The following is a 13,232-nucleotide window of genomic DNA, read 5'->3' on the forward strand; positions in this document are numbered from 1 at the left end:
GATCTTGAATTCCCAGATTCTCCTAAACCCTGAATGTGCAGAAATGGCCCATCATCCAGTGCTTCCCTCTCATTTGTAGACAATGCAGAAGACTAGACCCTGTAAGACTGCATGTACCCTTCTCAAAGTCTGCTCTTACCTCCCTCCTGGATACTAGGCTGATAACCAGGGTTAGAACACTACATAACCCAGTGAGGGACGTATTGGGCCTCATAAGGGAGGGACTCATTAAGGGACTATCTCCCAAAGGAGCTGCAAGAACTAGCCACACATAAAATGGCAGGAGCTGGGTGAGTAGCAAGGGACTGGATTCTGCAGGTGCTTGATCAAGAGGAACAGATCATAAAATTGGGTAAGGGAGAATTTATTGATTTGGAAGCATTCTCCTGAGATACAGCATTTATCACTCTGCCAAGGACCCAGGAAATGGTGCAAATTTGCTACCAGAATGGCTCTTAGAAGCATGAAAAACTACAACCCACACAAAGGGGAAAAAAATCAGAATTGCTAAGACAGATAGTGTAGGAACAGATTTAAAACTCAGGGAAGCACAATGAAGTAGATATACTATAGGAAGACTGGAAATCCCACTGAATGATTATGTTCCATGGGAAGATCAAGAGGATACTCCACTTACCAAGGCCATAGGGAATGAGATGGTAAAGAGGAGTACCAGCATCAATGAAATTTCACTACATGCTAAAAATGCAGGCCAGGACTGACAGTAGGAGAGACCATTACAAAACATTTTGGCTCACAACAGTAATGGGGTGATAGAACTTGAAACAAGAGGCCAGGTGGCAGCACTTAACTACCAAAAGCCAGGTAGATACAATTATTCTAATAGCAGAAAGGGCGGAGTGACAGCCAGGGAGGCCTGAACCTCAGAGACTTATGGAGATGGTGAACAGAATACAGCATCTCCAAGAGCTAACAGGGCTAATCCTCAATTTTCAATCAGAAGAAATCAAGGTTGGGTGATCAAGGGCCTGAAGGCAGTTGCCCCAATAAAAATGACATCTTTCTCCCACCTTTGGATCTGAGCCAGTTTTCAGACCCTGAACTCATTAAGAAAAGCTCCAGTGTTGCGTGCAACTGATAAATCACTGAATTCTACCTCTGAAACTAATAATATGGTACATGTTTATTAAACTGAATTTAAATAAAAAACTAAAAAATAAAGGGGCGCCTGGGTGGCTCAGTCGTTAGGCATCTGCCTTCAGCTCACGTCGTGATCCCAGGGTCCTGGGATCAAGCCCCACATTGGGCTCCCTGCTCTGCGGGAAGCCTGCTTCTCCCTCTCCCACTCCCCCTGCTTGTGTTCCCTCTCTCGCTGTGTCTCTCTCTGTCAAATAAATAAATAAAAAATCTTTAAAAAAAAAAATAAATAAATAAATGGTCTGGTAATCAAAAGAAGGACCTTGCAACACCGTGGCAAACATAGGGGTGTGTGGGTGGCTCAGTAGGCTAAGTGTCCAGCTCTTTTTTTTTAATTTATTCATTTATTTATTTGAGAGAAAGAGCATTTAAGTGAGAGGCAGAGGGAGAAGCAAACTCCCCGCTGAGCAGGGAGCCCGATGCAGGACTCAATCCCAGAACCCTGAGACCATGTCCCGAGCCAAAGGCGGGTGCCCAACCGACTGAGCCACCCAGGCACCCCCTGCTTGTGTTCCCTCTCTTGCTGTGTCTCTCTCTGTCAAATAAATAAAATTTTTAAAAAAAGATTTTATTTATTTGTCAGAGAGAGAGAGACACATATGAGAGAGCATGCATGTGTACAAGCAGGGGAGCGACAGGCAGAGGGAGAAGCAGGCCCCCCGCTGAGCAAGGAGCCAGAAGCAGGACTAGATCCCAGGGTACCGGGATCATGACCTGAGCCCAAGGCAGATGCTTAACCCACTGAGCCACCCAGGTGTCCCAAGTGTCCAGCTCTTGATCTCAGCTCAGGTCTTGATCTCAGCGTCATGAGTTCATGCCCTGCATTGGGCTCCATGCTGGGCGCGTAGCCTACTTTAAAGAAAAAAAATTCCCTCCTAATCTTAAAAACAAAACAAAACAAAAATATGGCAAACATACACAGTAATGGTTTCTCTAGTCCTTCTCTCAACGTTCACACACATACATGTATTTCCACTTTCTTTCTACCTTTTTTTTTAAGATTTATTTTTAAGTAATCTCTCCACCCACTGTAGGGCTGGAACTCACAACCCCGGGATCAATAGTGGAATGCTCCACCAACTGAGCGAGCCAGGTGCCACAGTAGGAATAATTTTTATAGTAAGAAAAAAATATTCTATTACCCCAAAACTGTTAAACAATCATTATGTGGGACGCTTGGGTGGCTCAGTCAGTTAAGGTCTGCCTTCAGCTCAGGTCATGATCCCGGGGTTCTGGGATCAAGTCCTACATCTGCTCCTTGCTCGGCAGGAAGCCTGCTTCTCCCTCTGCCTGCCACTCTCCCTGCATGTGCTCCCATGCTCTCTCTTTGACAAATAAATAAAATCTTTAAAAATATCATTATGATAAAAAATTCATACTCAGCGTAAAAAGCTCAAACAGCACAAAAGTGTACAAATTAAAAATCTCCTATCGCTAACCATCTTCCTTCAGCCCCTCCCTAAACAATTATAGCTGGCATTTACTGAGTGCTTACTCTTTGCCCGGAAGTACTCTAAGCACTTTTTAAACATATGTTAACTAATCTAAACCTTACTACAACCCAAAGAGGCAGATAGAATCATTATCCTTATTTTACTAAGGGAAAACTTGCACAGGTCGGGTTCTCTGGGAAGCCAACTCAAGAGGAAATTTAGAGTATAGTATGTTTATTCATTCAATCTAGACACCACTTACTCTTGGGGAGCCTGGGTGGCTTAGTCAGTTAAGCGTCTGCCTTTAGCTCAGGTCATGATCCCAGGATCCTGGGATCGAGTCCCGCATCGGGCTCCCTGCTCAGCTGGGAGTTTGCTTCTCCCTCTCCCTCTGCCCCAACCCCCCCCCCCACCCTGCTTGTGTGCACTTGTGTGCATGCTCGCTCTCTCTCTCAAATAAAATCTTAAAAAAGACAGTGTTTACTCTCAATATGGACTAACTCCAGTACATGAATCATTAGAAGTCTCGTTGAAGAAAGAGCAAAAGCAATAGATTTCACTCAAATAAAGAACATACCTTGGGGCGGGCGCCTGGGTGGCTCAGTTGGTTAAGCGACTGCCTTCGGCTCAGGTCATGATCCTGGAGTCCCGGGATCGAGTCCCGCATCGGGCTCCCCGCTCAGTGGGGAGTCTGCTTCTCCCTCTGACCCTCTTCCCTCTCGTGCTCTCTATCTCTCATTCTCTCTCTCTCAAATAAATAAATAAAATTAAAAAAAAAAAAGAACATACCTTGGGGCGCCTGGGTGGCTCAGTCATTAAGCATCTGCCTTTGGCTCAGGTCATGATCCCAAGGTCCTGGGATCAAGCCCCACATCGGGCTCCCTGCTCGGCGGGAAGCCTGCTTCTCCCTCTCCCACTCCCCCTGCTTGTGTTCCCTCTCTTGCTGTGTCTCTCTCTGTCAAATGAATATAGGAAAAAAAAAAGAAAGAACATACCTTGGGCACCTGGGTGGCTCAGGCGATTGAGTGTCTGCCTTCGGCTCAAGTCATGATCCGAGTCCTGGGATTGAGTCCCGCCTGCTTCTCCCTCTGCCAGCCACTCCCCTGCTTTCTCTCTCTCTCTCTGTCAAATAAATAAGTAAAATCTTAAAAAAAAAAATACCTTTTTTTTTGTTTTATTTATTTAAGTAACCTCTACACCCAACATGGGGCTTGAACTCAAGACCCCCAGATCAAGAGTTGCATGCTCTCCCAACTGAGCCAGCCAGGTGCCCTAGAACCTATCTTTCTTAATTGCAGTCAAGTATACTGACAATATTATGGTCTCTTAACATGGAGCTTGAACTCACAACCCTGAGATCAAGAGTCAGAGGCTTAACCAACTGAGCCACCGAGGTGCCCATATTATGGTCTTTTTTAAAATTTTTTAGAGAGCAAACGTGAAAGAGGGCAAGGCGGGGAGAAGGTGGGCAGAGGGAGAGGGAGAGAGAATCTTAAGCAGGCTCCACTTTCAGCATGGAGTCCAAAGCAGAGCTCTGTCTCACAACCTTGATATCATGACCTGAGCTGAAATCAACAGTCAACATGTAACCAACTGAGCCACCCAGGCGCCCCTGGTCTTCTTCTATTGACACATTTAAAGAGGTTCCTTACAGAAGGACACCAACCTTCAGAGTAGCTAGAAGTAGGGAATCTAGCCTGGCTATTTTGAGTCATTCTGCCATGGGAGAGAGGTCTAGGGGTTATATCTTAAGAAAAATCTTTTGGAGTAAAAAGTTTTCTCTAAATCCTGAACTCATTTTCAAGTTAACTAGCAGCAAATTGGACATCTAGGTATGTGTTTAGTTCCAGGGATTCCTTTAAGTCTGTTATTTTCTTTTATTACTATTTTAAGGCATGCACATTTGTGATATTTTAACTTACTGGAGAAAATAAAATTTAGACAGTAAAGAGGAAAAGAAAAAGGGAGCCAGAGAGCAAAAACTCATCAGCTTGCCTGTGCCCAGTAATGCCCAGGGAAGACTGGGGTCTAACTCCCAATTTCACTACCAGAACAAAGAATTAATGACTCCCCAAAAGTTTTGAGAACATTTTCAAATTATTATTGCTAATGTTCCCTACCCTATATTCCAAATCCCACAAAGAAATCACTTCTGATATTGCCCTTTATTTTTTTAAAAGATTTTATTTATTTATTTGAGAGAGGGAATGAAATAGAGCATGAAAGGGGGGAGGGTCAGAGGGAGAAGCAGACTCCCGGCTGAGCAGGGAGCCCGATGTGGGACTCGATCCCGGAACTCCAGGATCATGACCAGAGCTGAATGCAGTCGCCCAACCAACTAAGCCACCCAGGCGCCCTGCCCTTTATTTTTAAAAGTAATTTTTACACCCATGGGGCTCAAACTCATGACCCCAAAGTCAAGAGTTGTATGCTCAACGGACTGAGCTAGCCAGGTGCCCCTGAGGTTGCCCTTTTAATTAACTGACCTCAACAAGCAAAAAACTGAATTTATTTCCTTCATACACCAGTCTCCCAAACTTCCTTTACACTTGTGTTTCTTATCTTGATGAAGGGCCCATTCACCACCAGCTTCCTAAGCCAGGATCTAAGCATCATTTGTGCTAGGGACCTCACCTTACCCTCTCTCCCAACTAATACTCATGTCCTGGGAATTCTACCTTCCAAATTATCCAGAATCCATCCACTTCTCTCCATTTGCACTGCCTCTTCATTAGTTTGGGGCACCATCATCTCTTGCCATAATGACACCAACAGCCTAAGTGGTCTCCTCACCCTTAGGCTCCCTCCCTTCTAATTCATTTGCCACACCGCACCCAGAGTAATCTTTTTAAAACACAAATCTAATAACGTCGTTCTTCAGTTTAAAATCTTTCAATACTGAAGTTCAAACTTCTGAATATAGATTATTAGGCACTGAAGGATGTGGCCACTGCCTCCCTCCACACACCATATTCTCTGTTCCATAATGAACTTTCAGTTCCCCGAACCCAATTTTTTCAATTATCTACGGGCTTTTGCCCACGCGGTTCTCTGCTTGAAACACCCTTCCTTCTACTCTTCTTTTGGGTAACTCGGATGCATCCTCCAGGTTCCAGGTCAGGTGTCACTTGCACAGCCCCGGTAGGTAGGCTTTATCCCGGACGGGTGCCCTCTGCGTGGTCCAGCCGATCTTGTGTCTTCCAGGCGGGCAAGCCCCTGACGGCGCCCTCGACACTCCATCAGTGTGGGCCAGTTGAAAGACTTAGAGCAGACCCAGATCCTTGCAGCGCCAGTTCACTACAGGTACGTAGCACACCAAGCTTTGGCCCCGCAGAGGAGACACACCCAAAACTACCAGGGGCCCGCGCAGGGTACAGGACCGCTGTCCACTGTCCGGAACCCAACCCTGTACGGGGGCCCGCCTCCCACGCTGCGTCGGGGGAGGGGCAGGGCGGGGCACTGGGCGCCGGCGAACGGCGTGCGACGAGCGGGGGGCGGGGCCAGGGGCGGAGCGGAGCGCGCATGCGCGGTCGCCTTTGTGTGGGTCGAGCGGCGGCGGCGGCGGCGGCAGTGGCGGTCCCACTGGCAGGCGGGCAAGAGGGGAGTCCGGGCGGCGTCCGGCGTGGGAGCCGGGGGACCACCATGGTAAAGAAGCGGAAAGGCCGCGTCGTGATCGACTCGGACACGGAGGACAGCGGCAGCGATGAGAACCTGGATCAGGTGAGGGCAGGCCGCGGAGGCGCGGGCCGGCGGAGCGGGAGGGCTGACTCCGGGCCACGGGAGCCTGGAGCCGGCCGGGCCCGGGGCCTCCCGGCCCGCCCCGTGCCCTGACCTCCGCTGCCACCTCTTTCTTGTCCTCCCCGCAGCTCCCGGGGCCCTCGGAGTCCGGACGGGGCCTGGAGACGGAGCCCAGAGGACTTGGCGCCTTGGGCGGGGAGGCGGGGCAGGGACCAGGCTGGTGGGCCTCGGGCTCGGGGGACCAGAGGGGTCCGTGATCTGCCGGGGTCAGATCGGAGCAGCGGGCTGCAGGCCTGGCGATCCGGGCCCAGAGAGATAGGAAGTATCGCCCGCCAACCCGGGAGGCTGGGAGATTTTGGAGGAGGTGCAAGGGTGAGTGTGGGGTGGTGGGGGCGGGGGGCGAGATGGTGCGGGCTCTGGAAGATGAAGTTTTTCAGACTAGAGGTGTGGACCTGGAGGAGAGACACCCTTAAACGTTCCGGGGAACCTATGCGGTGCTTGATGAGGAAGACTTAGCAGTGGTCACAAATCTATTTGGCAGCTAGGGTCGTTTGTGGTTGAGAAGGGTCCCCGTTGAGATGTCAGACCAAAGAAAACTCCTGGGAGAAGGAAAGAGGGCAGAAGTGGATAAATATATAGGACCACTTGGAAGGACTATGACTGAGGCCTCTTGGCTCTTTTCATGCAGCATCCTAGAATTCTTTCTTACTTGAAGATTGTGCAGGAACCATTGAAAGTAACTTTTGGTCTCACTGTCTTGGGGTTGAACTGTTTTTATGCTCTGGAAAATACTGTAGGGAGGAAGCTGTCCTTTACAACAGTGCTCTGGTGATACCAGAAGATTCAAAGACAGTTTCCCTTCATGTTTTGGGAACAAATGATACGAAGAATATGCAAGAGGTAGTAGCTGTATAAGTTGAGGGAGTACTGAACTTAGAATCTGAAATTTTGAGTTCTAGGCTGGCTGTGCTGTTTTCTAGCTATGTATCTTTTGTCTGTAACTGTAAAATCTAGATACAACATTAGCTTTGAGTATCAAATTGGGCTATTATAAGGATCAAGTATTTTTAAGAATTAATATTGGTACAAGCACTTGCAAACTAAGGCTTTTGTGTCAATGGCTTCTTGGGGGTTCTTTGTATTAGGCCACAAGTCTCAGGACTAAAGTATTAGGGCGTAAAAGGGGTGGACTTTAAGAAGGAAGGACTGGAAATGTGTTGAAGAAAAGAGGACTGTTTCGAAAATGGTGGTATGGAGGTGGGAAAGTTGTGGGGCTTCATCAAAGGGAGAAAACCTTGTTTGGGGATAGGAATTGAAAGGTAAATTGAAAATGTTCTCACTGAAAGGCTCCTGAAATTTACAAAAATATAAAAAATATATTCTTGGCTGGAAAAATTTGTTCGATAATTTTAGACTGGTACTTAAGAGGATTAGAACTTTTTTTTTTGATCTAGAAATGTGGGTATTTCCAATAAAAACATCAGCTACCATTTACATAGTGCTTGAGGTGAACTAGTCACCTCAATTAAGTACTTTATTTACATTGTCAAGTTTTCAAATTTTGGTGAACTTGGTATCATTTTCTCCATTTTACATATGAGGAAGATGGAGATTGAAGAAGTAACATATCTAGATTTACACAACTTTTTAGTGGTACAGTTGGAATTTGAACTCCAAATCTGCACGATAGTAAGGCACATACTCTTCACTATACCAACTTAATCTGTTAGTCTTTTAATTTTTCATAGTGCAGATTGAGAATGTGTTTCATGGTCATTTTCCACGTTGCTAGAATTCATGTTTGTAAAGTACATTGAATAGTTTGGAGGAAATTGTTACATCAATTAAAAAGATTATTTGGGAGCTTCCTTGGTAAAGCACTCCAGGACATCTGTTCTGAGGGTGAATGAACTAAGCTGCATATTACTCTGTCTGTAATGATTTTCCACAGAATTCTAACAATGAAATGAGTTCAGAGCTTCCTTTTGTGGTAAAGAGGTTTTACCTGATCCACAAAGAGCTCTTCCAAAGTGGACACTAGAAGGGATTGCAACTTTAAACCCAGCTCTATCTATTTATAAAAAGAAATTAGCATAAAATTTGTAAGTAATACCTAACACAATTTAACAGCAATTTCAACTTTCTCCTCTTCAACCACTGTCATTGGCATTCTTTTATCAGATGGGAACCAGATCAAAATTCCCTTTCCCAGCACATCCTAACAGAGGCACCTGTGCCTTCTATCTATCTGTTCAGCGCTGCACCAGGCTCTCAAAGTAATCAAACACAAAGATCTCTGCCCTCTAGTTTTCACCAGAGACCGTTAGCAGAAGTTCAAAGTCAGGCTGGTTTGGGGGTCTTGGGAATCCTCAGAACAAAATTAATGTATCTGGGCCTTTCTAACCAAGATGCCTTGGGCTGCTTCATCTAGTTCTGGGTCTTCATTGGGGGTATAACATCATATTTGCTGTCTAGTGTAAGGTCCTTGTGGAAAAGACAAAACCATAACAAACCTCTGAGTGTCTAGTATAAGAGTAAAGCGGTTAGAAAGGAGGTCCTTTGTTCTCAGATTTTCCAGATGGGAATAGAAGTCATTATGTCAGAAATAGTATTTCCAACTTAGTCCTTGCTGAAAGTGAGGCAGGTGAGCCTACTATGCTGATTCTTCCTGGTGGTGGGAGGAGGACCACCTGTGTCAGAAGCTGCCTGGGTTGCTTATTTAAAATGTACTTTGCAGGGGTTCCCATCCCAGACCTACTGAATCAGACCCTCAGGGGATAGAGCCCTGGACTCTGCATTTTTACCAGGTACAGCCCAGGTACTCATTTATGTTAATGATTGAGACCACTGTCTGTGTGCAAGTTAATCTTTTTGGTAAGACACTCTAAGTAGTTTGGAAGAAAAATAGCCTCTTGTCCCAGCTATAGTGTGTGCACAAATGAAGAAACTTGACGGAGATGTTTGAGGTAGCAAAGCTGTTGGCTTTTAAATCCCTGAGGCTCTGAATTGTTGGGATGCTTTTTATTGAGGCCTGTTTCCTTTTTTTCCTTTCTTCACGATGGGAAGAGAGGTGTGTAGGAACTGAATTGGAGTAGTTTAAAGTTGTTTTAGCTTTGAAAGGTTTTAAAAACTCGGACCTTTGAGGGGCGCCTGGGTAGCTCAGTTGTTAAACGTTTGCCTTCGGCTCAGGTCATGGTCCCAGGGTCCTGGGATTGAGCACCATGTTGGGCTCCCTGCTCAGCAGGCTGCTTCTACCTCTCCCACTCCCCTTGCTTGTGTTCCCTCTCTCTCTGTCAAATAAATAAATAAAATCTTTTAAAAAAACAAAACAAACTCAGACCTTTGAGAATTTGAAGGATTTCTTTTAACATGTGACCTGATAGTGACCTTATTTTTTATGTTGGGCACACCCTTTCTTCAACATTTTTTTTTAGGATTTATTTATTTTAGAGAAAGTGTGCGAGCTAGTGAGCACACATGAGTGGGAGAGAGAATCTCAAGCAAGACTCTGCACTCAGCACAGAGCTGGATGCGGGGCTCTATCTCACGACCCTGAAATCACAACCTGAGCCAAAACCAAGAGTCAGCTTAACTGCGCCTCCCCCAGGCGCCCCATGTTGAACATTTTTAAAATTGCAAATCCTGAAGATACTTGCTTTTGCCACCTCTTGGAAAAGAGTTTGAGGCAAACCTAGGTTTTTTTGTTTCCCCATCATGTACTTCCATGGAAATAATGTATGTCACTCGTTATGGAATAATATTTATGCAGTGGGTCTTCTAAAATGAAAAGCATCCAAAATAATAAAGGAATAGAGTTCTCTATTCAGATTAATACAACTCAGTACTTATAAAAACTGTACTCTGCCTTTCTCAAGAAAAAAAAAATTGAGCTACTTGCATACTGGAATGCTTTATTTCATAATTTCCTTTCATTTAAAATGGTGATGTTGTCATGTCCTCTTTTTCTCTGCTTATGATACTTGAAGTAGCAATAATTACATTTGTCTTTGGAAGAACAGACCCCTAAGTATTTTCTAGGAGTTATTTTTAGGTATTATATGTAAAAAAATGCCATTGTTATGGCATTTATATAAAGTATCCTTCCATAAGCCTTCCCCATAAAAGTTGGGAAATTTATTTTAAAAAAAAGATTTTATTTATTTGAGAGAGTGAGTGAGTGAGAGCACAAGCTGGGGGAGAGGGAGAGGGAGGAGCAGACTCCCCGCTGAGCAGGGAGCCCAACACAGAACTTGATCCCAGGACCCTGAGATCATGACCTGAGCTGAAGGCAGATGCTTAACAGACTGAGCCACCCAGGCACCAGAGTTGGGAAGTTTAAAAGTTGTGCTGCTTTTTATAGTCTTTTTTGTATTTCACAGAAGTCTGGGATGAAAAACTTGTGAGAAGTGTCAGTGTTAACTTTGAAGTTTTTAATTTGTGTCATAATGTTGCATCCAGCTTGATGTAACTCATTTGCTAATTTCACTCACCTTTTCCCATGCAGGCAAGATTGAGTCGCTGGGGAGCTTTAGCAGAGAGGCTTTTAGGAAAAATTCAACACCAGATCTATTGGTGCACTTATTGCTCCCTTCCTAGACTGTAAGTTCCCCAAAGGCAGAGATTGTTTATCTTTCAACAAATGTGTTAGACAGTGTTAGGCACTGAGGCTACTGGGTGAACAAAATGGAAGCAGTTTCCACTTTCAAGGAGATTAGAGGAGACAGGAGGGTGTTGAGTGTGGGGCAGGCATTGCCCAGAGAGTCATTTCCTCACAGTTTCACTAGAGGCTATGAGGGAAGAGCGAGGATACTGTGAGATTGTGACAAGTGGCCCTAGACTACCCTGGAGGGAGTAACACTTAAACAGACTTGGAATATGTGTTAAGGAAAAGATTAGGAGACTGAAGAGTACAGAGACATGTTGAATGTTCATGGTTGAGGGACCAGCATGCTCAAAAGCATTGGGGCAGGAAGGACCTAGCACCCTAATGAAACTGAAAGAAACACACAGTGACTGGAATATAACAAGTTGGAGAGAGAAGGTACAGAGGAAGCTGCAGTAGTCCCTGTTTGGACCCTTTGAAGATCGAAAAGTCAGTTTTGTGAATCACAACCAGCATTAAAAATGAAAATGAAATTGAATCAAATAGAAAACATCAGGGGTGCCTGGCTGGCTCAGTCGGTAGAGCATGTGACTTTTGATCTTGGAGTTGTAAGTTTGAGCCCCATGTTGGGTGTAGTGATTACTTTTAAAAAATCTTAGAAAGAAAGAAAACATCATGTGTCAGACTTAGTAAAAAGGAGTATTGTTTTCTGTAACCTGTATTTTGCATATATGCATGTACATGTATACTGGCTCATGAGGTAGAATTGATCTTACTGTGGGCTGGGGTTAAAAAGAAGTTTTAAAGTTATTGGTGGGGCCATGTTGGCAATGTTAAGGGACCTTGGACGTGATTCTGAGGGTAATGAGAAACCACTGAAAGATTTTAAGCTTGAAGAGGTGTTCACATTTGTTTTTTAAAAAGTTTGTTTAGGGGATGCCAGTTAAGCGTCTGTCTTCAGCTCAGGTCATGATCCCAGGATCCTGGGATCGAGCCCCGCATCAGGCTCCCTGCTCAGCCAGGAGCCTACTTCTCCCTCTCCCTCTGCTGCTCCCCCTGCTTGTGCTCTCTCTTGCGTGTGCACTCTCTCTCTCAAAAAAAAAAAAAAAGGTTTGCTTTAGGCTGTTATGTGGAGAGTAATCTGGAGAAGGGACACCAGTTAGGTGGCAGAGAGAGGAGTCCAGGCGAGAGATGGTGGAAAACGTAAGTTCTACTAGAATGGAAGCTCCAGGAAGGCAAGGCTGTTTGTTCACTGCAGTATCCCTGCACTTAGGACAGGGCCTAGTATGCAGCGGGTACCCTGTCAATGTTTGCTGAATGAATGCCTGACTTGGACTGGTATGGTACTCACAGAGACAACAGATGTAGATTGATTGGACAGAATATTCAGGATAAAGAAAGGACTTGATGATTGATTGGATGTTGGGGGTGAGGAAGAGGAAGTCCTGGCATGAGATGGGGAACGCAGAGGAAGATCAGATTTAAAGGTGAAGAGTTTAAAGTTGTCCGTGAGAGATCTAAGTGGAGACCTCAAGTAGGTAGTTGAAAATAATGCCTGCCTGGGGCGCGTGGGTGGCTCAGTTGGTTGAGCATCCGACTCTTTGGCTTCGGCTTAAGTCATGGTCTCAGGGTCCTGAGATCCAGCCCTGCATTGGGCTCTGCACTCAGTGCGGAGTCTGCTTGTCTCTGTCCCTCTGCTCTTCCCCCTGCTCACTTGCACGCTCTCTCTCTCTCTCTCTCTGGAATAAATAAATAAAATCGTTAAAAAAAAGAGAGAGAGAGAAAATAATGCCTGACACGGAGTAAGCACTTAATCTTGTTGAATATGCAAATGCTACTTGGCATATCCATGGTGGAAAGTTTTCTGACTTTCCTGGTTACAGCAGGATTACTCAGAGATAAGAGCGTCAATTTGGGAGTTCTTACTTCAGTCCCTCTACTGTAATACTGATAACCCTTCTTTAAGGTGTAGAAAAAATGTATATTAGAAAGTATATTAGAAAAGGAAACCAAGTAAAAACAAGTAACAATAGTAGAATTTTTTAAAATTTTCTGTACCTTTTGTTTTGAATGGGTTGAAAAATGATTTTGTCAATTTTGCAACAACTGTGGGCGTTTTTACAAGTCAGTATTTTATCTACAATTATAATTACTTGGCTGGAAATTTGAAGAGGAAGTTGCCACATTTAGTGCCAATCATCTGAAATATAAAGGATTTTATACTGCCACTTTGGAATTAACTCAGAAAGGTTTTTGTATATATGTTCATTGTTTGGATTTATTTTCTTTCAATAAAAATA

The 13,232-nt window shown here is 44.8% G+C and overlaps 1 protein-coding gene across 1 annotated transcript in view; it reads left to right on the plus strand.

Annotated features, from left to right (window-relative positions):
- Window positions 1-6,113: 6,113 nt before the first annotated feature.
- RTF1 (RTF1 homolog, Paf1/RNA polymerase II complex component) overlaps window positions 6,114-13,232 on the plus strand; it is a 52,440-nt gene continuing 45,321 nt past the window's right edge. The window contains exon 1 of the mRNA XM_025884108.2: window positions 6,114-6,311. Within this exon, the coding sequence (XP_025739893.1) occupies window positions 6,114-6,311 (198 nt within the window). The remainder of the gene's footprint in view (window positions 6,312-13,232) is intronic.

This window comes from Callorhinus ursinus, unplaced genomic scaffold (genome assembly GCF_003265705.2).
Source record: "Callorhinus ursinus isolate GAN/ISIS: 27379988/994484 unplaced genomic scaffold, GSC_fseal_2.0 scaffold25, whole genome shotgun sequence".
Lineage (NCBI taxonomy): Eukaryota > Metazoa > Chordata > Mammalia > Carnivora > Otariidae > Callorhinus > Callorhinus ursinus.